The 25,954-nt window shown below is 39.2% G+C and overlaps 2 protein-coding genes across 2 annotated transcripts in view; both read right to left on the bottom strand.

Annotated features, from left to right (window-relative positions):
* LOC306861123 (uncharacterized protein) overlaps positions 1-25,954 on the bottom strand; it is a gene marked incomplete at its 3' end in the record, with an annotated part of 730,281 nt that overhangs the window by 41,854 nt on the left and 662,473 nt on the right. The window lies entirely within an intron of this gene.
* LOC306861618 (uncharacterized protein) lies at positions 198-6,873 on the bottom strand. The gene is made up of 6 exons (XM_079403997.1): positions 6,804-6,873; positions 6,242-6,361; positions 1,804-2,873; positions 1,559-1,714; positions 1,017-1,109; positions 198-936 (listed from the first exon to the last, which is right to left on the bottom strand). Exons 2-6 carry the CDS (start codon positions 6,324-6,326, stop codon positions 649-651), a joined length of 1,692 nt encoding a protein of 563 aa, XP_079260123.1. The 5' UTR covers positions 6,327-6,361; positions 6,804-6,873; the 3' UTR covers positions 198-648.

Below are 25,954 nucleotides of genomic sequence, written 5' to 3'. Positions count from 1 at the left end.
ATTGCCACTATTTGCAATAAGTAGTATAAACAGCAGAAAATCTTGCTATTTTAACATAGTGTAAATAGAATCTATAGCTATTTGCACTTAGTGACTCAGGATTTACCTAAGAACTTAATTTGAAAGTTTTGGTGATATTACATGGTCAAATTTAAAATAACTAAGACATGTCCATGCAAATTGTTACATTATTTTTTGAGTACTAGTCATTTATTTCACTTCAGTAGGAACAAATAAAACATTGCAATTCCAGTATTCACAACTGTTTAATATAAAAGTAGCTTAAAACGTTTGTTTGGTCCAAATAATTTGGTAATCATGAACATCTGTGCACCAAAAAAAAAAAAAAAAAAAAAAAAAAATAGCAGGCTCTTAGCAGGACATTTCTCTTTAACAAAATAAAACGCGTTCAATTTATGAATGAGGATTTTGGAGGACCGATCCTCTAAACTGAATACATGCTTCACAATTTGTGAGAAAAAGAGCATCCATATATTTAGTGTTTGCCAAAAACACATCACATGGCACACACCATGGGGGGAAAAAGATGTAAATCTGCCAACTGTCAAGAGCACAGCTGATGTAATTGTATGCACAACTTAACTTCTTCACATCACATTTGATAACAGATTCATCAAAAATTAGGTTTTAGTACAGCAGTTTGTTTTTTAGAGACATAACCTTCGGGCAAGCTTTCATATCATCCAGCTCAAGGAAAATCTTTTGAAATGCCTCAAAAGTGTTTTTCAGTTCTTTTGGGTAGCTGAGGTTGAGTGCATATATTAGCCCCATTAGCAATGCACAGGCCCTGGGTACGCCCAGGTCTTGCTGGACTTCTGTTCCCTCAATCACAATTCTTGCACTGGCTGGTTCTGATATCGTGGAACCTCTAGTTATAATAATCTTCATCACTTCATTGCCAATATCCTCATCATCCTAAGAAGGTCAAAATCAATGTCAGTTTAAGTTATCATATTTAAAAATCAGATTAACAAAGTCCAGTATGTCTGACTTACCGAATGTTCTTTAAACAGATCTTCCTCATTTTCTCTGAGATATACCACTAAGCAACGGATAGCAGCCTCTCTCCTTCTTTCCAAAGAATAATCCTTTAAAGGAATAATAATGTTAGACTGCTTGTTTATTGAAATGAGTTTTTAAATACGACTCTTAAAAAAAAAAGAAAAAAAAAAAGACTTTAATATGAGATTCATGACTAAACTGTACCAATTATTGATTTCTACCCAGTTGAATTAAAACCACATAATTGATCATTAAAATAATAATAATAATTGTGTTATCTGAAATTGTATTACTGTTGAAGTGCAGGTGGAAGAGTACAAAATTAGAGGTATTTCAATGTGCTTTGAAGGACAGTGTTTCTAGCTGCAAACAGGCTCTGAAAGACAATGTTAGTTTGTGTGTTTGTATTATGAACTTCTGGAAAGTTGCCTTGACACAATGTGCATTGTTAAAAGCATTCTACAAAGAAAATTCACTTGACTTGACCCAGCACAGAACTTAAGTTTCGATTGGTAACCGTTACATTTATTCATACCTCTAGCAGCATGTTCTTTATACGCTGAATGCTCCTTTTTGAAGACCGTCCCCTTGAGAACACCAAGGACATCATTTTAGGAGAGTACTGGTCCAGTTTTGCCATGAACGTTTCCTCCAGGTCAACAGTGGTAATCCTTGTGAATTCTTTGTTTATCTGTAATAATAAAAAGGCACAATTTTTTTTAAATGTAGAAAATGTAAACTAGCAAAAACTGCTAACTATTTTATGAAAATATTTTTTACCTGAGTTGCATCAAAAAGTGCTGGCCATCTGTATTTTAAGTCATTGATTGGTGTTGCTTGACTGACAATTTCCTGCCTGCGAAGAGAGAATGTCTTTGCCATTTTTTCACTGATAATCTGATAGTTCATCATACCCCTCTTTACTTCGTTAAGGAGCTCCACTCTTTCATTTTCCAAGCTTTCTTCGGTTTCTCCTTGTGGGTGAGGGGGTAAAAAGTTCACCTCTGCTTTTCTTGGCTTTTTTATATTTTTTGCAGGTGCTTTGTCATGTGCTCGCTTCTTTTTGATAGAGTTAACATCGAGCTCAGGGCATCCAAGCCCTCTCAGTTTTGCTCTATAGTTGCCCATTTTATATTTTAGTCTCTGTCGCCATCCGTAGCATCCATTATATGAGCCTGGTTCTTTAAGGCAGGGATATTTCTGAACCAGCGCCTCAGCAACATCAGACAACTGCGCGCTTGTTGGGTAGGCCACATACTGAAAGATGCTTTCAGCCAGTTTCTCTAGTATGTCTGGAAGGATTGGTGTAAAGTTGAGTTGATTTCCATCCTTCTTGAAAGCTTCAGTTCCTGCAGCAAGCACAAGTTCTGTATCATAGGCAAAGCGAGGTACTGAGAACTCAGTAGGCCAACGCTGTGAACGCGGAGTCTTGTGTTCTGGTGATGGAAGAATCAGTGCATCCTGAAATCCAGAAAGGCAACTGCTGATAGAAGGAAAGATGTCGGTCACTGAAGTGTGGACCGAAGTTTGGATGCAGGTCTTTGATGCACTTTTAATGGAATTCTCCACATCAGTAAAAGTCAGAGTAAGTGTGGGCGGTTCAACAATGTGAATCACCTTAATTGTGTCCTTGTCCTTGATGTCACTTGTTGAGGTAAGAGAAAAATATTCCTCCCCGAAATCAGCATCCTTATAATGCAAAGTAAAGTTCCCATTAAGGCCAAATGTCTTCCTCACAATAGACTCAAGTTCACTCACAGTCCCAGGGATTCCCTGAGGCAAGTCCAGTTTGCGAATGTCATGGTCTTGAAGAATGATACGAAGTTTAGCTGGACAAGACTTTGGAGCTTCTGTAAGAGAAACCATATCAGTTTGAGTTACAGAAAATCAAGGGGACGAGGGTCTTCCCATGTAAACCTCCCTTGTTCACTTGAAGAGGAATGTGCTTCAATATGGCAGCAGTGACTGCTAGACTGTTTAGCCGTTACAAAACCTGCATCTGGAACCAACTTCCAGATGACAAACTTGGCCCCAACAACTGTCATATTCAAGTACAGACTAAAACCATATGCTTACCAGTAAATTCTCACACTATAAATCAAACAACACAGTGCAATGTTTATTATTTCATTAATTTTGTCTCTTTATTTAAACTGTTCCTTTTATGTCGTGTCGTTTCACGGTAAGATAGTTTATCTAATACTTTGATTCCAAGGTGTTAAACTGAAAGAAATACACGAGGGACCACCTTTACATAAATAAAAAAGGGAGCCTTCCACAACTGCTCAATATTTGAAACTATAGCAGGTTGGCAATAGACGTTCATATGTACATGAGAGAAGAAAATAAAGTAACAAAACAAGACTTTTTGTGATTATAGGATAAGAGGCGCGGTGCAAATAATGTTTAGTGAAATTTTTTTTGGTCTTCAAAAAAATAAAATGACCTATCCATTTAAGAATCAATATTGGTTCAACAATCATTTAAACTGGGCAGAAAATATATACATTTAAGAGAAAAATCTCTGATTGGAGAATTTAACTTAACATCTGGAAACTCCATGCATTAAAATTAATGTAGACTTGTTACCAATGCATGCTAACGGATATGTCAAAAGAAGAAGAAAAAAAGATTAAATATCCAGCAAGCCAATATCGCAGACTATTAAGGCCTGTTCACACCAAGGACAATAAATAGAAAGATAACAATAAAGATACAGTTCGAAAAAATTGTTCTCAATACTAAAGGCCATTGCAATTTTCACCTGCGTTTTTCCATTTTTTTCGTATTCCTCATCCTTTCCTATCAAAATGCACGCTATGGATGCAAAAACGCAGAAAATCGAACCTGATCTAATTTTTTTCTATGACGGACGAAAGTTGCGGAGGCAGTGTGTTAACGTTAGGGATGCACCGATACCACTTTTTCCAGTACTCGCCCGATACCGATACTCTTATTTTTGGGTACTTGCCGATACCGAGTAACAATACCGTTATTTTCATTGCATTTGTACATTTTTAAATATTGGGTACGGAAACCAATTGAGTATGTATAGTGTTAGTTGGTTAACTTCATTTATCAAATAGATACAGTCAAACCAAAATGTATTCAGACACCTTAAAGGTGCCATAGAATGCATTGATACTGTATTTTAAATTATTCTCTGATATCTACATATGTGGCTTAGGTAAGGGCAAAAAATCTCCAGAAACGATTTTACATGTCCATTTACAACCCTAGGATTTCTCCCTAGAATGAAATGGTCTGTTATTGGCTTATTTAACGAGTTTGAGTACGAGTACAGGAGCCAAGTATCGGGCCTAATACCAATACGGTATCGGTGCATCCCTAGTAAAAGTGATTGACACAACATGAGGTCGTATTTATTTTTTAATGTGTGAAAATTTCAGACTCCATGTGCAATGACCTTGAAGTACAGCAGTGTCCACACTAGTGTTGTCAAAAATATCGATATTTCGATAAATATCGATACTGAAATATCTGAACGGTACCTATATTAATTTCCCGAAGTATCGATACACCGATACTAGCCGAGCTGTCACTTTCACTTCTCTCCAAAGGTGCGTGGACAAGCACCACACGTGACCGCACTCGTCTCCTTCGCTCTGGTTAAATAGCAAAAGTGAAGTGAATAGAAAGATGACTGCTCTGGTTGTTAAAGAACACAGCAGGAGCGCTATCTGTAGGGATCTATAATCTCCGCGATGCAGAGAACGCGCACGGAATCCAGTCATAAAAACGGAATTTACAGTTTAACGCGGAATGTCACGGAATTTGTCAAAGTTTGGATGAATTAATCAAAAGTAGGTCATTACACTTAAATCAAATCGCGATATGGACTAGTATTTGTAAATATTAAGCTGCAAAAGTGGAAAACACATTTCATAAGGCTACTGTAAGAATAAATAAAAATTGTTTGTATGCATTCAAATAATAGACATGCTAAAACACAGAATATGGTAACAATAAAACATAAGGTGAGAAAAAAATAAAACATTTCATACGGCCCTAAACGTGTCATTTTTGTTACACTGTTACAAAAAACGGAATCCAGAAAAAATAAAATGGAAAAAATTGAATGTAGAAAAAAATAAAACGGAATTTGGGGAAAAATAAAACGGATTTCATAGGGCCCTATATCTGGAAATATTTTGGTTATGAAGCAAATGAGAATATCAACAAATAGAACTTTGGATTTTAATTAGTACATGTATTAGTAAACGTTAGTTTCAATTAACATTTAACTAAGATTAATAAAAGATTAATAAATAAATCAACAGATGCAGTACCTCAAGACATTTTTTTGTTCATGTAAAATATACCGCATGTTCTCGACTTGTTACATTTATCTTTAAATTAAAACAATTACCCCCTTAATATTGTGGCAGTTTTTTTCTCCGTGGTATTAAAATGGTATCGAGTATCGATATTTGTCAAGGTATCGTATCGAAGTTAGAAATTCCAGTATCGTGACAACACTAGTCCACACCACAGCTTCTCTCAAGATAATCACACGTAAAGGTCCGTTCACACCAAGAACGATAACGATACATTTTATAAAGCTCAGAAAATTTTTAGCATTAATGTTGCATAACACAAAAAGATGAAAATAGTTTTAAATGGGATTTATTATATTTCTTTCTAAAAAGAAGCATTTAGAGATGATACTATCACTGCAACGTATGTTTTTCAATCTTATTTAGATTTAAAAGTTAGGATTTTCCGGAGTGAAAGGCACACAGTCCACTAAACAGTCAGCACGGAAACAAATTCACATTTACAAGAAACTGGTTTGATGCAGTGCTTTTAAAGAATGAAAAGAAAAAAAATACTTAAAGACAAGAAATGTAAAAGGTAGTCACTGATTTATACAAAATAAAGGTTCTGTAGTTAAATTATAGAAATGAATGATTTTCATTGTTTTTCGTTTGCTATTGGGTAGTTTATTAATTTAAAGTTAATATTCATTTTCACTATTTTCATATTATTTTCCTTTATTTGAAAGCATGACAAATCATAAATTCCCAACTTTTTTTCTTTGTCTGTCCACATGAGTCAAGCCACTCAATATCAAATAAATCAGCTTTAATTAGGATGCTCATATGACATTCTTCTAAAATATCATTCATTTCTGTACAACACAACATTTTAATAATGATCAAATGACTTGAGTTCAGCTCTGGGAATGAAAACCAACCTGTTTGTGCCTCAGTATCTTCATGTTTGACTCTGAATGCTTCTTCAATCATCATGTCTTCAGTCTCCACTTTAATAAACGCCATGTTTTTAATAACGTGTCACATGGATCTGAGTTTTTCTGCGTGTTTGGAAACACAATCAAGTTTAAGATGAGCATAAGTAACAGAAACAAAGTAAATCTCTGGGTGTGCTTCGTTCAGGCTCTAGTTTAGTAGTCTCTGGTAAGGCCCGATTAAGTTAGACCAAAAAAATAAATAAAATAAAAATACACAGTAAATTTGACAGACTCGTCATTTTTAGTTATGGTTTATATTTGAGTTTAATTATTTGAAGATGAGAAGAGATTACACTTTAAGAGACGTTTTCCGTTTGTTTGTAAAAGCACGCTGCATTTACACATGCGCTTTACTTACGATACACAAAACAACGATCGTTAATGTCTGATAAAATATTGCAATATTATATTAAACAAAGAATGCTTGATTTAAATCGCCTGCCATAGAAACTGTAAAACAGTTAGCATATATTTAAAAAAAACTTTAAATATTAAAAACACACACCTTTCTTCAGCAACAGACGCAGCAGCGCGGCGCAGACTGATGACGTCACACCAACAGCCCAGAATAAAAGTCGCGCTCACGCGCTGCTGTGTAAAATAAAACAAAAGTCAGGCAAACAATAAAATATATGCTGCTTTTAGGACATAAGGTGGTGTGTAAGCCAGTAGCAAAGCCAGAAATTGTACATTTAGTGAACTTTGGTGAATTAGGGTGGACCTCAGTGCCTACTCTTAAACTAAAGTAAAATACAATACATTTTATAAAACATAACACACAAATGGGGTGCAAATTTTGACTGCTGAGAAGGGCATTAACGTTTTTTGGCTGAAAAAAAGTCAAGATACGAGCCAAAAATTATTATATGCAACTAAATTTAAAATATAACTTTAATTGAATATGTGATCTGTTTAAGCATCATACATAACAAGAGAGTTTTGTGTCCAGAAATTGTTGAAAGGGGCTCAATTAGCAGAATACAACAAGCATGGAGAGGTTTTGAATTTTTTTATTAAAATCTTCATAACTGTTAATTGCTTTTGAAAGGTATTTGAATAATTTATGATTGGGTAAATATGATTTATTGTCAGTAATTTCTTTAAAACAACATCCATTAAGAAATAAAATAAATGAACCGAATAAGAGAAATACAGATGTTACATTTTGGCAAAGCCACAGACTCTGGCTCCTGTCAGAGAGAGAGGGATTATTTAAAAATCAAAATAAATAATAGCTTTGTCAACAAATATTTCACCTTAGCACTTATTTCTGGACTCGTGTTAAGAAGTTTGTTCATGTATCCTTTTCGCAACATCTGTGATAACAGAATTAAAGAGCTTGTTACAACATTGAAGTTACAATTAATTATTTACTGAGACTCATAGACTAAAACATTTAAGTAAAATGCAGAAATGTACCCTAAACCCAAAGTTATTACTACTTCTTCACTTTATAAGTTTGGTGGTGGATCCAAACTCTGGTGTCAAAGGCATAGCTCATGACTTTACTCTATAAGAAGACAATGTTAGAATATCACAAATGTGGTAAATATAAAATATTGTCTTTTTTTTTTTTTTTTTTTTTTTACGTGAAACAAATTACGTCTGAATAGTTGATTCTGATTGGCTGGCAGATTTGCATTAAAACAGTTTGGTTACATTAACTATATTTTTTTATTTATTTTTTTACCTCAGTCCTGTTCAAAGGGAGAAAGGGGAAGTGGTGTGTGGAAGTATGGTGACCCATACTCGGAATTTGTGCTCTGCATTTAACCCATCCAAGTGTACACACAGTAGTGAACATACACCCGGAGATATATGATATCCATGATATATTTCAAATGTTTATTTCCTTTAATTTTGATGATTATAACTGACAACTAATGAAAGTCCCAAATTCAGTATCTCAGAAAATTAGAATATCAATTAAGACCAATGCAAAAAAAAAATGATTTTTAGAAATGTTGGCCAACTGAAAAGTATGAACATGAAAAGTATGAGCATGTACAGCACTCAATATTTAGTTGGGGCTCCTTTGGCCTGGATTACTGCAGCAATGTGGCGTGGCATGGAGTCGATCAGTCTGTGGCACTGCTCAGGTGTTAAGAGAGCCCATGTTGCTCTGATAGTGGCCTTCAGCTCTTCTGAATTGTTGGGTCTGGCGTATTGCATCTTCCTCTTCACAATACCCCATAGGTTTTCTATGGGGTTAAGGTCAGGAGAGTTTGCTGGCCAATCAAGAACAGGGATACCATGGTCCTTAAACCAGGTACTGGTAGCTTTGGCAGTGTGTGCAGGTGCCAAGTCCTGTTGGGAAATGAAATCTGCATCTCCATAAAGTTGGTCAGCAGCAGGAAGCAAGAAGTGCTCTAAAACTTCCTGGTAGACGGCTGCGTTGACCTTGGACCTCAGAAAACACAATGGACCAACACCAGCAGATGACATGGCACCCCAAACCATCAATGACTGTGGAAACTTTACACTGGACCTCGAGCAACGTGGATTATGTGCCTCTCCTCTCTTCCTCCAGACTCTGGGACCTTGATTTCCAAAGGAAATGCAAAATTTACTTTCATCAGAGAACATAACTTTGGACCACTCAGCAGCAGTCCAGTCAAGACGCTTCTGACGCTGTCTCTTGTTCAAGAGTGGCTTGACACAAGGAATGCGACAGCTGAAACCCATGTCTTGCATATGTCTGTGCGTGGTGCTTCTTGAAGCACTGACTCCAGCTGCAGTCCACTCTTTGTGAATCTCCCCCACATTTTTGAATGGGTTTTGTTTCACAATCCTCTCCAGGGTGCGGTTATCCCTATTGCTTGTACACTTTTTTCTACCACATCTTGTCCTTCCCTTCGCCGCTCTATTAATGTGCTTGGACACAGAGCTCTGTGAACAGCCAGCCTCTTTAGCAATGACCTTTTGTGTTTTGCCCTCCTTGTGCAAGGTGTCAATGGTCGTCTTTTGGACAACTGTCAAGTCAGCAGTCTTCCCCATGATTGTGTAGCCTACAGAACTAGACTGAGAGGCTTTAAAGGCTTTTGCAGGTGTTTTGAGTTAATTAGCTGATTAGAGTGTGGCACCAGGTGTCTTCAATATTAAACATTTTCACAATATTCTAATTTTCTGGAATACTGAATTTGGGACTTTCATTAGTTGTCAGTTATAATCATCAAAATTAAAGGAAATAAACATTTGTGTAATGAATGAATCTAATATACAAGTTTCACTTTTTGAATGGTATTACTGAAATAAATCAACTTTTTCATGATATTCTAATTTTATGACCAGCACCTGTATATGTATATATGTGTGAAATTTTGATGTAAAGCAGTAAAATGACAATAAATGTATTGTTTTATTGAGTAAATGTTACTTGGGGAGGTCAGCGTGTGTGACTGTGTCGGAAAAGGAAGAAGACACTGATGTGACTGAGACCACAGAAGAACAAGGTTAAAGAGATTTTAAACTTCCTTTTATTCAGTTGGGGGGATGGGGACAATGTTGCAAATTGTTTGTCCACCAGTCAGGGGCGCCGCTAGACCCCCTTCACTGGGGCACCCGCCCCAGTATAAATCTGCTGTGCCCCAGTATAAATCTCAAGTTTAACAATTTACTTTATTTGTCAGTGTAATAATTTAGATTGATAATCCCGGAAAAAAGAAATTAATTTATGCGCAATTACCAAATCAACGCTCATAAAAGCAACGCAGTTTAACCGAAAACAAACCGACTCATGCATGCAGAAATCCATGCCTGCGCGCGTCTGTGTGTTTAACTACAGCTGCAACGTGCAGCCTTTCACGCAGAAGTGTCGGCATGCAGTTGAGGTGGACTATGAAAAAAAATGACGAAACCAGTGCTCGAAGTAGCAGCACTTTTATACTTTAAATTAGCGTACCATGAGTTTTTCTGCCGCCGCTGTGCCCTCCCAATTTCCACCGAGGGGGATCCCTCCAGCCCCTGAACGAGATTTCCCTCGCATCGGGAGTACAGGCAGTTTTGTATTTCCACTTCAAGTACTGGACAAAACTAAAGTATGTTTCTAAATGTGATTATCTTATTTTGACCAAAACATTATTGGCTCCTGTAGATGGACATCAGATTTTTTTTTGTACGAAGCAGACAGAAGCAGAAAGGAGAGATGATGAGTCAGAGGGATGTAAGACTTGAACAAATTTCATTACAAACTCAAACTCATTAAAAAGCATTAAAATCCCAGGAAAACCTCAGTCAAATCTATGGAGTTGCACTAGCATATTGCAGGTAAAAAGTGGCATTTTTGTGTTCTGTAGAAGTCTTATGAAATGTATAATTATTTATATGCAAAATAATCCTTCTGACTAGAATTAGAAAATCTGAGCGTATCACACCAGTCCTCGGGTCTTTATATTGACTTCCAGTAACATTTAGGATTGATTCTAAAAGTAGTATTATTAACCCTTTGATGCATGCCATCACACCGGTGTGATTAGAACGTTAGTGCATCACGTGATCAACGGCTGAATTCAAATCTGCTTTCGCGCTTTGGCAGAGCCAGCTTGGACGCCCTGAGCGCTTGTCATTACCACAAATATTCAGTGTTTTCAACCATATAATGCTTATTTTAGGTTTCAGACACTTAAATCCACATAAGTACTAGCAAAACCATACATTTAAAGTTTCTAAAATACACGCTGATGTCTATGTTCACAGCAATAATGAGCCTTACAAATATAATCTGACGACATGTTTTATTGATATCATATACAGCTTGTGTAGCTAACTATAAAGTTTAATCTGCTCTTCTCCCAGTTTACCGGATACTTACTTTAATGTCTTTTGGGAGGAGATGATGAATTTACGTGTTATAAATCCCACGGCACGAACTAACATCATCACTCGGTATAGATCATCAACTAGCACGGTCATTATAAAAGTGTTTAAATGACCAAATACATTTACTTGCACATATTTCAGAATACGAATATCAGATATTTCATAATATAGTGAGTATGTTTGTGAATATTAAAAATAATAAAAAGTAAAAACTAAATAAAAGTGATCCATGTGTCATACAGCGCCTCTCATGACAAGCATGATGCGTCGCCATGGAAACAATAAGGCTATTTTAAATCTGACGGTCGCCCTGGGGACTCGCGTGTGAAAGGGTTAATAATCACTCAATGGCTTACGTAGCAGGGTTTTTTTTTTTTTTACAAAAAGTAAACTATGCTCCCTTCCAACTGTTTTTAAAAAAAATACAAATCTTATGTAAACTCAGGCTATCTGTAATGAGAAACACATTTAAAACTGGAATATAACTTAATTTCATTCACATGTGTTTCATAAACACATAATACTTTCTGTATTACAATCCGCCATCGAAATGGTACATTTAATTATTCTAGCTGCTGTGAGAAAAGGCTATAAAGGAGCCGCCACCTGCAGCATCCTCACATGCAATAGCCAAGTAGCTGGGACAACTTCTTTATGTTTACAGACGTGACGTAATGACGCAGTTCCATGCTCGAATTTCCCCCGAAAACCTACCCGTACCACTCAAATTAGAAAACATTATTATAAACTAACCGTTGTGAATCGGGCTAAAGTCGATAGTGTTGAACACTGGCTGGTTATGTACTTGCTCAAATATTGATTTCGGATCATTTTTAACCCAAACAAGTTGCAGCTTTAACGCGATTATAAGTGGGCCATATAACCAAAAAAAATGTGGTTATATGGCCCACAGCAGGAATATAGTCTGCTGTCACTTTAAGAGCTGCACGGATCCAATTTACTGTTACACACATATTTTCATTCTCATCTGTTTACATTCATTTATTACATAACTAACAAGGATTAATGTGAATAATCACTAAGCGCCGCATTTTGACACATTTTTGCATCTATCTGACCATTTAGGCGCATACGTTCAGCTAAAAGATGGCTTTACATGTCCGTGTTCTATTCCGTCTCTGAGCACAAGCCTCCTGAGGAACAGCGCAAGTTCTCTTTCGCACTTTTAAAAACATGAATAAATCTAATCAACTTTAATAACTCAAGCACGTCCCATTTTGCAAAAGTCATGTTACATGATTTTACTGATTTACATGTGAAAATGGGCTTTTATGGAGGAGCGAAAGCGCACTGATCTGACTGCGTTGCTTGATGCTGTAGCAAGAGAGAACACCAAAAGGAACGTTCTGAAACTCTCTGCTCGCATATTTGACCCAATAGGCTTTCTAACCCCTTTCACTGTGCGTCTTTTTCAAGAGATGTGGATACGAGGCCTCAGCTGGGATGAGGAGCTGCCTAAAGATCTTGCACAAAAATGGCAAAGGTGTTCAGAACGTCCTTAGATCCACACGAAGTCATCCCCTGCTGGTATGGAATAAAATCGGAGCACAAGCACGATGCACAACAACTTCAGGTGTTCTGTGACGCAAGTGAGAAAGCTTACAGTACAGTTGCATATCTGCTGTGAGAGGCGGATGATTGAACAGAGACTACATGCCTCGTCGCTTCAAAGTCCAGGGTAGCCCCCCTAAAGAAGATGTCCCTGCCGTATCTTGAGTTGATGGGAGCAGTGATTGGAGCGAAACTAGGAAACAACTTGCTCAAGCCTCTGAATATGGAGCTCCGACAGGTTCACCTTTGGACAGATTCAATGATAGTGCTACAGTGGATTCGCAGTCCAGCTCACAAATGGAAACAATTCAAGTCAAACAGAGTAGCTGAAATACAGTCGTTAAACATCCCTGCAATGTGGTCTCACTGTAAAAGGCAAGGCCAATCCAGCAGATCTGCCTACCAGAGGTCAGACCGTAGCTGACCTGAAGGAAAGCAAACTGTGGTAGACTGTGGTCCCCATTTACTACACCAAATCTGTCATAGGAAAGTGATGAAGAGGGGAAGTCGTGGCCTAATGGTTAGAGAGTCGGCCTTGTAATCCAAAGGTTGCGGGTTCGAGTCTCCGGCCGGCAGGAATTGTAGGTGGGGGGAGTGAATGTCCAGCGCTCTCTCCACCCTCAATACCTTGAGCAAGGCACCGAACCCCCAACTGCTCCCCGGGCGCCGCAGCATAAAATGGCTGCCCACTGCTCCGGGTGTGTGTTCACGGTGTGTGTGTGTTCACTGCTGTGTGTGTGCACGTTGGATGGGTTAAATGCAGAGCACGAATTCCGAGTATGGGTCACCATACTTGGCTGAATGTCACTTCAGAAGATCAGAGTGATGAAGTTGTGAGTAATGAGCTAAAACAAGTTCAGCAGATCAGTGTGCAACTCAGCAGCAACCAAACTGGAAAGGAACTTGTGCTAGATTTACTGAAGTACAGTAAACTAAAGAAAGTATTACGGGTATCACTGCTTGGATTAAGAGGTTTGTGCACGACACAAGTTCAAGCTCAAAGAGACGAGGTAAGCTGACTGCTGTAGAAATGTTAGAGGCTGAGAAGCACTGGACCTAAGTGACACAAGTTTGCAGCTTTAGTTTGGCATGGAGTCCTACTGCCATGGAGTTGTTGATGCCAGAGAGACACTGTAGATTTGAATACATTTGTAGATTTGAAACCTTTCCTTGATGCTGATGAATTGCTCTGTGTTGGAGGCAGACTGCAACAGTCGGACTTTAGTTACAGAGAAAAATATCCATGGATTCTACCTAGCAAAGGCAGATATTGTGAGCTGCTGGTTCAGTACAACCATGAAGTTACCATGCATTCTGGTCAAAGGGACACTCTTGTACAAATCAGAATCAAATCTGTTCACATGTGCAGTCACCAGAGCAGTGCATTTGGAGCTGGTATCCAGTCAGTCAACAGAAAGTTTCCTGTTAGCACTTAAGCCATTTGTTTCCAGAAGAGGACTGTGAAGGTCAGTTATTCAGACAATGCCAAAACTTTCAAAAGAGCAAATCAAGACCTGAGTGAGCTGTGGCGAGCCATCAAAGATCCACAACTGCTGGAATATTTCTCAGGGAAGGGCATCAGCTGGCACTTCATTGTAGAGCGAGTAGCCTGGTGGGGTGGATTTTGTGAGGTTTGTAAAGACGTGTCTGAGAAAGGAGCCATACTGAATTCCAGACCTCTTACTTTCCATAATGAGGCTGACGAACGGCAGCCACTGACACCTGCACACTTTCTGGTCAGTGAACGACTAACTTCCCTGCCGCCAAAACCATGAGAAAGCACCTGTTCATAAAGCGAGCATGCTTTGCTGGTACAGTTTTAAAGCCAGTGCTGCCAGTTCAGTGCAGTCGTGGCCTAATGGGTAGAGAGTTGGACTTGTAACCCGAAGGTCGCAGGTTCGAGTCTCAGGTCCAGCAGGTGTAGGTGGGGGAGTGAATAACCAACCCTCTCTACACCTCAATACCACGGCTGAGGTGAGACCCTTGAGCAAGCCCCCAACTGCTCCCTGGCCGCCGCAGCATTGGCTGCCCCCTGCTCTGGGTGTGTGTTCACTACTGTGTGTACACTTGGATGGGTTAAATGCAGAGCACAACTTCTGAGTATGGGTCACCATACTTGACCACACACCCCTTTCCTTTCGGCAGTGTAATTAAAAACTTTAAAGTCTTTAAAAGAACAACTGCACTCAGCAAATGAGGCAGAAATAAAGGACAGGCGGGAGTACATCACCCGTATTGTGGCTGTGACACAATTCCTGGCCAAATATTCCGTGGCCATGATGAGGGAGGCTCCAGCCACAACTAAGGAAATTTTCTGGAGTGTCTGAATCTCCTAAAACAGTTTGAGCCTTTTTTGCAATCCTATTCAGCCCCTTCACACAATACTTACTTATCACCTGCATCTCAAAATGAGTTAATTGAGTGCTGTGCTGAAGAGGTTACAGCAAATATTGTCAGGGAGGTACAAAAGGCAGGGATGTTTTCAGTAATGAAGCCAGAGATGGCAATACTGAACAGTTGGCCATATGTGTTCGCTACGTTGCAGAAGATACAGTGAAGGAGTGCTTGCTTGCAATGACAACACTACAAGAGTTTGATGCAGAATCCATCACTGCTGCTATAGAAGAGCAGCTAATGCGTCATGGCATTGATGAGTGTGTAGCAGTCATATGATGGCGCGGCAGTTATGAGTGGGGCTGTAGGTGGTGTACAAGACAGATTTAAAATAAAGCATCCAGAGGCCATATGTGCGCACTGCTACGCTCATCAGCTCAACCTAGTTTTGTGTCACACCTGTCAGGCCATACCAGAGGCCTGGGATCATTTTTCACTGTTTCACTTGTTAACCATCAGCAGTTCAAAGATGTTCAAAATAAGCTTGGGTTACACCCTTCCGAACTTGTGCAGATTTCAAAGACCCGCTGGTCAAACCAGTTGCGGTCTGTAAATGCCATCTTGCTAAGGCTGCTGAGTACAAAAGAGCGGTGTGTGACACTCTTAAGCAAATGCGCACAGATGAGAAAGCTACTATGCTTTATGATACTGTCAGGACCATTTTTGCAGCAAATCAGATCCCAGAGCCATGAACTGCTACTAAACAAAGGCAGAAGCAGAAGCGCATGGAGGATTATGTAGTGGACTCAAGTTGTGGAGCAGTGAGTGACCTCTGTGATGCAGAGAAGCTGAAAAGAAACCTGTTTCTACCTTGCCTTGACAGAATGGTGTCTGAGACGGAGCAACGTTTTTCACCTCTTAATGGCCAAATATCGAGAGGTGTTCAGGCCTGTAATCCTGGATCTGATAGATTTCTTTGTGAGGAGCACCTCATTACAGTGTAGATCTAAAATCAGAGGAGGTTTTAGTGGCTAAAAACTATCTGGCTCACAAAAACGAAAGCCTTCCAATTAAGGATATACAGTGCGTTTTCAACTTGCTGGATAAAGTAATGTTCCCAACCTTGACACAGGTTATGCAGATATCTCTGACAATCCCAGTCAATAGCTGTCATTGTGAACGGTCTTTCAGTGTGCTGAGACGGCTCCACACTTGGCTGAGGTACACAATGGGACAAGAAAGACACTATCACATTTCTATAAATTAAATCCATTAAAGGTTGGTTAAACTGCATTAATTAGGTCAACTGGAACCGGGAACACTTTCCATAACACTCAACATATTTGCTACATTGTAAAAAGAATGGCATCTATGCTAATATCAGTCGGTTTCATTCTTATACCGAGGCCACTGTAGCCTCCAGATCAGATGGTCACTGCAGTCACCCAAATCCCGTCCATCTCCAGTCCAGATGGTGAATCAACACCTATAGACCACCTCTACATCCCTGAATGTTAGTGGAGACCTGGACAACTAGATGAGCCCCAGAGACAGATCCCGAGTGAAGACCTCATCACCTAGACGGCCATCGGCACAAGACCATGAGAACCAGATGAGTCCTCTGCTCAACCTGATTTAGCTGCAGCCTGGAATTAAACCACACCTTGCTGGTTTCGTCTGGCCAAAGGAGAACTGGCCCCCCGACTGAGCCTGGTTTCTCCTAAGGTTTTTTTCTCTATTTCTGACACCGATTTGGTTCCTTGCCGCTGTTGCCTTTGGCTTGCTTAGTTGGGGACACTTCATTTCCGGCAATAGAGTCGACAAGTTTACTATTGTACTCTTGCATTATCAACACACTGTTTTCCTGTTTAGTACTGTAAAGCTGCTTTGACACAATCTGTATTGTATAACATGCTATATAAATAAAGGTGAGTTGACTCGACTTGAATGTTTAGTAATATCAGCAGCTAGAACCAGCTCCCAGATGACATCACATGAGCCCCAGCAGTAGCAACACGTTTGCTTGTTCATGGTCTCATGAATCAAATAACGCAGTGTTCGTTATTTATGTACAATCTGTGTCCTTTATTTATAATCTTTCTTTACATTGTGGCATTTCACAGCAATTTCACCAATAGTTTGATTCCGAGTAACAATATATGTAATGGAGCAATGCCTCTATACTATCAAAATTAGAGGGCGTCTACTTCAATTGCTCAATATTTGAAACTATAGCAAAGGAGAATGACAATGTACATGACAAAGGAAAATAAGAAGGCTTAAGGCAAATTATAAAGAGGTGAAGATTGCAAATACAATAAGCGGTCATAAAGGTAGACAATCACAGTTTCTTTACAGAATGACTTTGCAAATGATGTTTCAGGTCTCTTTTATATGTGAAACTATTATCGCACTGAAGACACTTAAAAGGCTTCTCTCCAGTGTGAATACTTATGTGAGTCTGAAGGTTTCCTTTTTGTGAGAAGCTTTTTCCACACTGAGGGCAGATGAAAGGCTTCTCTCCAGTATGAAGTCTAATGTGAGTGTTGAGGCTTCTTTTATGCAGGAAACTCTTTCCACACTGATGGCATATAAAACAGTCCTCTTTTGAGTGAATCCTCATGTGGTGATTAAGGGTTTCTTTACATTTGAATCTCTTTCCACATTGACCACATATGCAAGGCTTCTCTCCTGTGTGAATGTTCATGTGAGACTTAAGACTTTCTTTTCTTGAGAAGCTCTTCCCACACATTTTGCAGGTGTAAGGGGTCTCTCCAGTGTGAATCCTCATGTGGGAATTAAGGTTTCCTTTAAGTGTAAAACTTTGTCCACACAGTTTGCAGGTGTGAGGCTTTTCTCCAGTGTGAACTCTCATGTGGACTTTAAGGTTTTGTTTTTGAGTGAAACTCTTTCCACACTGTTGGCAGCTGAAAGGCTTCTCTCCAGTGTGAACTCTCATGTGGACTTCAAGGTTTTGCATATTAGTTATATTCTTACCACACTGACAGCAGGTGAAACTGTTGGAGTCAGTCCTCTGACCACTTCTTTGTGAGGAAGTCTTATCAGTCTTTAAGGATGTTTCTCTTCTCTCTAAATTATGTTTCATTTCATTCAGTTCTTCTTTCAGACTCTCCTCTTTCAGTTCCATCAGGCCTAAAGTGGAAAAAAAAGACATTAAAGTAAAAACTAAAATATAAGGTATCAAAGCCAACACATATGCTAGATCCTATATGCACTTAGCTACTAAAAAGAACAATTCTCAGAATCTCCTCAATATTTTTTTGAAGGTTTTTAGCAGGGATGTAACGATTTACTCAACTCATGTTGCGATACGATTCACGATACTGATTTCACAATATAAAAGGAGATTTAAGATTTAAAGATTTAAAACTATTTTATATGATGCGCTAAAGGTTAATTCTACCATTATAATGTTAACCCTTTGGCACGTGTGATCATGCAGTGGCTCAGCGCTCCCTTAAATTTGTGCATGTGTTTTGTTACTCCTTTTCTTAGGAATTGAACAAGGTGCTTCAAACTTTTCCTACAGTCGAGGAAAACTTGACAGAACCAGATTGACTTCACAAGTGCTTTTCAACGCTCCAATTCCAATGGAGATAGCAAAAATTACAGATTACAGTGGATCCGCATACCAAGTGCCAAACACCGTAGACGGAAGAGGGAACAAAGACAAAAGCAAAGATGTCGGTCTGGTATTCTAGCAAGTCTATGGGAAGTACCTCATACAGACCAGGTCACTTTCCAACAAAATGCATGAGCTAAGCCTATGCCTATCATCTAGGAACTAGGTGCACTTGAAGACAGCGTTAGTATTTGCCTGGTCATGTGATCTCATCACGTCTGTCCACAAGAGGTGAACCACTCAATGTCAAATAGTTAACTCACTTCAACTTTGAAAATGAAAACTATGAAGGTAGATCAGTAGCAAAACTCGACAGTTTATTGATCTGAATGTGAGAACTTGTCATATTAACATTCGTATTTGTAAGTTGAAATTTACACTCACAGCTCTGATCTGAAAAGCTGAATCTTTCGATTTGCACACACAGACAATAATCAAAACACCCGTGTTTTGGAGTCGAAGTTGCAGATTAATAGTTACACATTTGTAGAATGACATTCACATAAACAAAATGACACACAAACGTGTACTTTTGCGCTTTACTTCAGTTTCGCTGTAAAACCTCAAGTCAGCACTTACAACCTCTCAGATCTGGCAGTACAACTTCAAATCTTAGCGCTTTGACTTTTGCGGTATTCCTGTAGCAAAACTCACTTGTGCGGCTTCCGGTTATGGCCGCCATAGAGTGAGACGCGTGAAGCATCGCTCCCACACAATATCCTTTCTATAGCTCTAATTTGAGTAAGGCGCGGATTTACTTGTATTTTTCTTTTTCTGAACTGGACTGGTATCTTTGGGCAACTTTTGAAAATGCCTCCTAAGAAATTCTCTGAGAACAAGAAGGAAACAACTGTTGAGGATCACTCCACGTTAGCTGTAGGGACTAGCCCGATATTGACGCCTGAATGGTTCCAGACAGAACTGGAGAAAGGGCTTTCGAAGCTTCAAGTAATGATCGACGGGCGTTTGTGTGAAATTCGTGACTCTGTTGACAAAGTACACAGCGACCTTCAGGAGACGAGACTTAAACTGGGCGAACTGGAATCACGTCAAGACGGTTTTGAAGGAGCCATTGTGAATATGCGCGAGGATATTGCGGAGGGTAAAAAACATGCGGAGTACGAAATACTAACTCTGAAAGACAAGGTCGATGATCTTGAAAATCGCTCTAGGCGTAACAATTTGCGCCTTGTTGGTTTTCCTGAAGGGGTTGAGGGGAAAGATGCAGTGTCATTTGTGGAAGAATGGCTCCCTAAAATCATCGGTATGGATCAGGAGCGGCCCTTTGAAGTTGAACGGGCTCATCGTACACTTCAGCGCCGGCCGTCAGAGCACGAAAGACCGCGAGCCATTGTAATTAGACTGCTCCGTTTCAGAGATACAGTCACGATTTTGAATGCTGCACGGGAAAAAAAAGACCTTGCATATGGAAACTCCAAAATCATGATCTTCCGAGATATGTCAACAGCTCTCTACAAGAAGAAACAGGCGTTTGCATCACTTAGAAGACAACGCCGGGATCATAATGTCTCCTACAGTATGCAGTACCCAGCGACTCTTAGAGTGGATCTTCCTGAGGGCGCGCGTTCATTTGGTTCCAAAGAGGCTGCTGAGGCTTACCTAAAAGCCCATCATTCGACACTTCTGTCGTCAGCGAGTTCATGAGACTGTAGGTACATTACGAGTAACCCAGTGACTGCATTTATGGATTATTCTGAGTGACTGCCAGAATGGACAGTGACAGAAGCTTTAGTCTTCAGCTGATTTACAGTTATGTCTGTTAAGTAGTCCAAGATTGTTTTGACGTTGAGCCATAAGTGCTTTACCAACCCACAAGGGCTTTAATGCCTGTACCTACTTTGTTGATTTGTTTGCAAGTTACTACCTGTAATGTCCAGTAGATGGCGTTATCCACGTTAATTACTCCACTGTTAAGGATGGGATGCCCTCGCTTGAAGTTGTGCACGTTCTGTATGCAACGTTACGCGAATGTGTTAGACATAGTATCTGTTCATGGGGAAAGTGTTGTATGGGGTGGGGGGGAGGGGTGCCACTTGTTTCGTTTTCATTTGAAAGATAACTGATAGAGATAAGTATAAATATCTGTCCTGGAATGTTAATGGCATTAATAACAATTTAAAGCGAAAGAAAATTCTGTTGTTCTTAAAGAAAAATAAGATTGACATTGCTCTCTTACAAGAAACCCATCTGACCGAGGAAGATCATTGTAAGCTACTACGCCAATGGTCTGGACAAATATTTTTTTCTTCATATAGCTCTCATTCAAGAGGGGTTGCCATTCTGATTAATCACAGAGTGCCTTTTGTTTTTGAAAACATGGTTAAAGACAATTATGGAAGATATATTATTCTTAAAGGATATATTGCATCTGAGAATGTGACCATAGCAAATGTCTATGCCCCCAACCAAGACGACCCTCAATTTTTCCATAATTTTTATTTTAAACTCCTTTTGCCCTGCACAATCATTGGAGGTGATTTTAATTTGGTTTTAGATGCAGTAGATAGATCACCCAATAAGAGTTTTGTCTTAACCCCATCAGCAAGAGCTGTGAAACACATGATGGCTGAATTAGAACTGATAGATATTTGGAGGGCTTTACATAGTAAGCAAAATGATTTTTCTTTTTATTCTCGGCCCCATAAAAGTTTCTCTAGAATTGACTTTTTTCTTTTACATAAAAGACAAGAACACTTAGTTGAATCATGTGAATACCTTCCACGAACTCTGTCTGATCATTCCCCTTTAGTTCTTACAATTTATACCCCCACTACTAAATTATATATTAGAAGATGGTGCTTTAGTAACTATCTTCTTAACGACCTTGACTTTATAGCCTTTTTAAACAACAATATAGAAGATTTCTTGACTCTTAATGCTGGATCTGCCTCTCCAGGGGTGATTTGGGAGTCACTTAAGGCTTATTTGAGGGGTATAATCATAGCATACTCATCTGGGAAAAAGAAAAAATATCAAAGTCAACTGAATGTACTCTCCAAAGACATTAAAAAATTGGAACAGGACTATTCTTTATGTGGAGACGAAAATATTCTTCAGAGACTAAGCTCATTGCAGCTTGAGTATGATATGCTGTCCACTAAAGAAGCAGAGGGTGTCCTCCTCAGAACCAAACAACGATATTATGAGCATGGGGACAAAATTGGTCGATTGTTAGCCTGGCAAATACGAAAAGAAGATGCAATGAGGTCTATTAATGCAATTCGTCGAATGGATAATAATGTCATCAGAGATCCTAATTTTATTAATCAGGAATTTATGCAGTTCTACAAGCTGTTATACACCTCCCAGGGTGCAGATATGGTGAAAATATACTCTTTTCTAGATAGAATCGACATACCCTCACTTACCGAGGAATGCAGGGACTGTTTGGAGAGGGACTTCACTGAGATCGAAATTCAAGAAGCCATATCTTGCCTAGCTGTTGGCAAATCGCCTGGTATGGACGGTTTTTCTATGGATTTTTTCAAGGCTTTCTTACCTAAACTAATTAAACCGCTAAATGATATGTATTTATGCGCTATAGAGACTCGGCATTTACCTAATTCACTTGAACAGGCTATAATAACTCTCTTACTTAAGCCTGGTAAAGACCCACATTTATGTGGCTCCTATAGGCCGATCTCATTACTCAACTCAGACTATAAGATTTTTGCCAAAATTATTGCTTTAAGATTAGAAAAAGTTATCTCACAGTTGGTGCACATGGATCAAACAGGATTTATTCAAAATCGATCTCTTTTTGACAATGTTCGGAGACTTTTGAATGTAATTTTCTCTGCCTCTCAGGTTGACTTTCCTGTTATTGCTATCTCTTTAGATGCCGAAAAGGCTTTCGATCGTGTTGAGTGGCCCTATTTATTTACAGTCCTTCAAAAGATGAATTTTGGTCCTAAATTTCTTAACATGGTCAAAATGCTATATAACCACCCAACAGCAGTCATTCGGACCAATAATGACATTTCGGCTCAGTTTTCTTTGGAGCGGGGCACAAGGCAGGGTTGTCCACTGTCTCCCCTTTTATTTTCTCTTGCAATCGAGCCTTTAGCTATTGCAATTCGCTCACATGACATCATTAGCGGTTTTACAGCCCTTCAATCGGAGCATGTAATCTCATTATATGCAGACGATATTATGTTGTATCTGACAAATGTAGATTCTTCTATACCAGCTCTGTCAGCATTGTTACAAGAGTACGGAATCATATCTGGTTATAAAATTAATGTGAATAAGAGTGTATCTATGCCTCTTAATACAGCTGCTACCCAATTGTCCCTTAACAATTTTCCTTTTTTCTGGAATACAGATAAATTCATGTATTTGGGATTACAAATACCTAGAGATCTGTCCCAATTATATAACTTAAATTATGCCCCCCTGCTTAAAAGAGTAGATAAGGACTTAGATAGATGGAAATCTCTTCCTATTTCACTAATTGGCCGGGTAAACTCTATAAAAATGAATGTGCTGCCCAAATTTTTATATTTGTTTCAGGCGCTCCCTCCTGTGTTACCAAAGTCTTTCTTTAAAGATCTTCACAGAAGTATTTCTAGGTTCTTATGGAAAGGGAAAGTTCCGCGGGTAAAATTGAGCTCACTGTGTATGCCTTTTCAGAATGGTGGACTCAAACTGCCTGATTTTTATTTATATTATTGTGCAGCTCAGCTGCGCATAGTCTGGATTTGGCAATCAAAATCTGTTTCCCCCCCTGCATGGCAGCAATTAGAAGAGGTCCAGGTACAGGGTATAACTCTTGCTGCAATACCTTTTATTTCTATAAACTGTTTAAAGAAATTGACCTCTAATCCACAAATCGTTGGTACCTCTAAAATTGTTACAGATCTCAGAAAAAAGATGAACTGCAAGCAGACTCTCTTCAGATCCACTGTTTTTTATTACAATCCTTTTCTACCCCCTGCTCTTAAAGATGGTATAGCCAAACAGTGGTACGATCGAGGCATTCAAACCTTCGACAAACTTTATGAGGAGGACACTCTCATGTCTTTCGAGAAGCTACAACAGAAATTTAACCTTCCCTCTAAATTTTTTTTTAAATACCTACAAGTTAGACATTACATTCAGACCCAGCAAGGTGGCCGTTTATCCAAGCTCCCTTTTTCACCTCTTGAGGCTATCTTGTCTGAGAAAAAAGGTCCTAAGTGTCTTATTTCATTTTTCTATGGCAAGTTGTTGCAGTTGATGGCTGGTAATATCTGTGATGTCAAATCTAAGTGGGAAAAAGACTTGGAGTGCTCATTCATTGATGATGAATGGGAAACAATATGTAAGGATGCTCAGACACTATCTATTAACACTCGTCATAAACTGATTCAGTTTAATGTGATACATAGAGTTTATTATACCCCAGTTAGACTGCACTCCTTTAAAAGCTCCTATTCAGAGCTTTGTCCTAGATGTAAAGCAGATAGAGGGACTCTCCTACATATGCTGTGGTCTTGTCCTGACTTGGAAGTATATTGGAAAGAGGTCTTAGAGATAATTGCCACAGTTGCTGGCACTGATGTGCCTAGAGAGCCTAGACTTACTCTTTTAGGGGACATCACATTACTCGATCAACAAGGGCTTAATTTGAGATTTGTTAGGCTTGCCCTCTTAGCGGCCATAAAATGTATAACTTTGAGATGGAAAGATTCCAAACCACCTTCTTCTTCTATGTGGATCAAAGAAGTATCATCTTATATACCTTTGGAAAAAATTTCATTTCGTTTGAAAAAAAGGCAAGATTTGTTTGTCAAATTCTGGGGTAGTTTCCTTTCTTATTTGGGCATAACAGGACAGAATGACTAGATACTATCTAATTATCTCTGTTTTCTTGTTTGATTTTACTTATGGTTTATTTGTGGCACTATGGGATGGAGGTCCGGGGTATGTTATAGGGTAGTCTATATGGGAATTATATATTTGGATTATTCTGTATCTTGTATGTTGTGTTTAACTTGGAAAAACCCAATAAACAGAATTAAAAAAAAAAAAAAACTCACTTGTGCACTTGTGAATGCAGATGTGAGAGCTTAGAGCCGGGGGCGGGGCTGGGCTGCGAATGAAGACATTTTATTGGTCGATGCCTGACCAATGAACAATGCCAGCCATCGCGACTCGCCCTGCAGAAAGAAACATGATTTTTATGCATACAGTCAGGTCCATAAATATTGGGACATCGACACAATTCTAACATTTTTGGCTCTATACACCACCACAATGGATTTCAAATGAAACAAACAAGACGTGCTTTAACTGCAGACTGTCAGCTTTAATTTGAGGGTATTTACATCCAAATCAGGTGAACGGTGTAGGAATTACAACAGTTTACATATGTGCCTCCCACTTGTTAAAGGACCAAAAGTAATGGGACAGAATAATAATCATAAATCAAACTTTCACTTTTTAATACTTGGTTGCAAATCCTTTGCAGTCAATTACAGCCTGAAGTCTGGAACACATAGACATCACCAGACGCTGGGTTTCATCCCTGGTGATGCTCTGCCAGGCCTCTACTGCAACCGTCTTCAGTTCCTGCTTGTTCTTGGGGCATTTTCCCTTCAGTTTTGTCTTCAGCAAGTGAAATGCATGCTCAATCGGATTCAGGTCAGGTGATTGACTTGGCCATTGCATAACAGTCCACTTCTTTCCCTTCAAAAACTCTTTGGTTGCTTTTGCAGTACGCTTTGGGTCATTGTCCATCTGCACTGTGAAGCGCCGTCCAGTGAGTTCTGAAGCATTTGGCTGAATATGAGCAGATAATATTGCCCGAAACACTTCAGAATTCATCCTGCTGCTTTTGTCAGCAGTCACATCATCAATAAATACAAGAGAACCAGTTCCACTGGCAGCCATACATGCCCACGCCATGACACTACCACCACCATGCTTCACTGATGAGGTGGTATGCTTAGGATCATGAGCAGTTCCTTTCCTTCTCCATACTCTTCTCTTCACATCACTCTGGTACAAGTTGATCTTGGTCTCATCTGTCCATAGGATGTTGTTCCAGAACTGTGAAGGCTTTTTTAGATGTCGTTTGGCAAACTCTAATCTGGCCTTCCTGTTTTTGAGGCTCACCAATGGTTTACATCTTGTGCTGAACCCTCTGTATTCACTCTGGTGAAGTCTTCTCTTGATTGTTGACTTTGACACACATACACCTACCTCCTGGAGAGTGTTCTTGATCTGGCCAACTGTTGTGAAGGGTGTTTTCTTCACCAGGGAAAGAATTCTTCGGTCATCCACCA

This window comes from Barbus barbus, assembly GCF_936440315.1.
Source record: "Barbus barbus genome assembly, chromosome: 42".
Classification (NCBI taxonomy): domain Eukaryota; kingdom Metazoa; phylum Chordata; class Actinopteri; order Cypriniformes; family Cyprinidae; genus Barbus; species Barbus barbus.
This window is presented reverse-complemented; position numbering and strand designations above follow the sequence as displayed.

Excerpts from the sequence above, each read along its gene's own strand:
- LOC306861618 (XM_079403997.1), bottom strand. The coding sequence starts at position 6,326 with ATGGCGTTTATTAAAGTGGAGACTGAAGACATGATGATTGAAGAAGCA. Across the intron at positions 2,874-6,241 it reads AGATACTGAGGCACAAACAG|AAGCTCCAAAGTCTTGTCCA; the intron begins GTTGGTTTTCAT and ends TTTCTCTTACAG. Across the intron at positions 1,715-1,803 it reads CACTTTTTGATGCAACTCAG|ATAAACAAAGAATTCACAAG; the intron begins GTAAAAAATATT and ends TTATTATTACAG.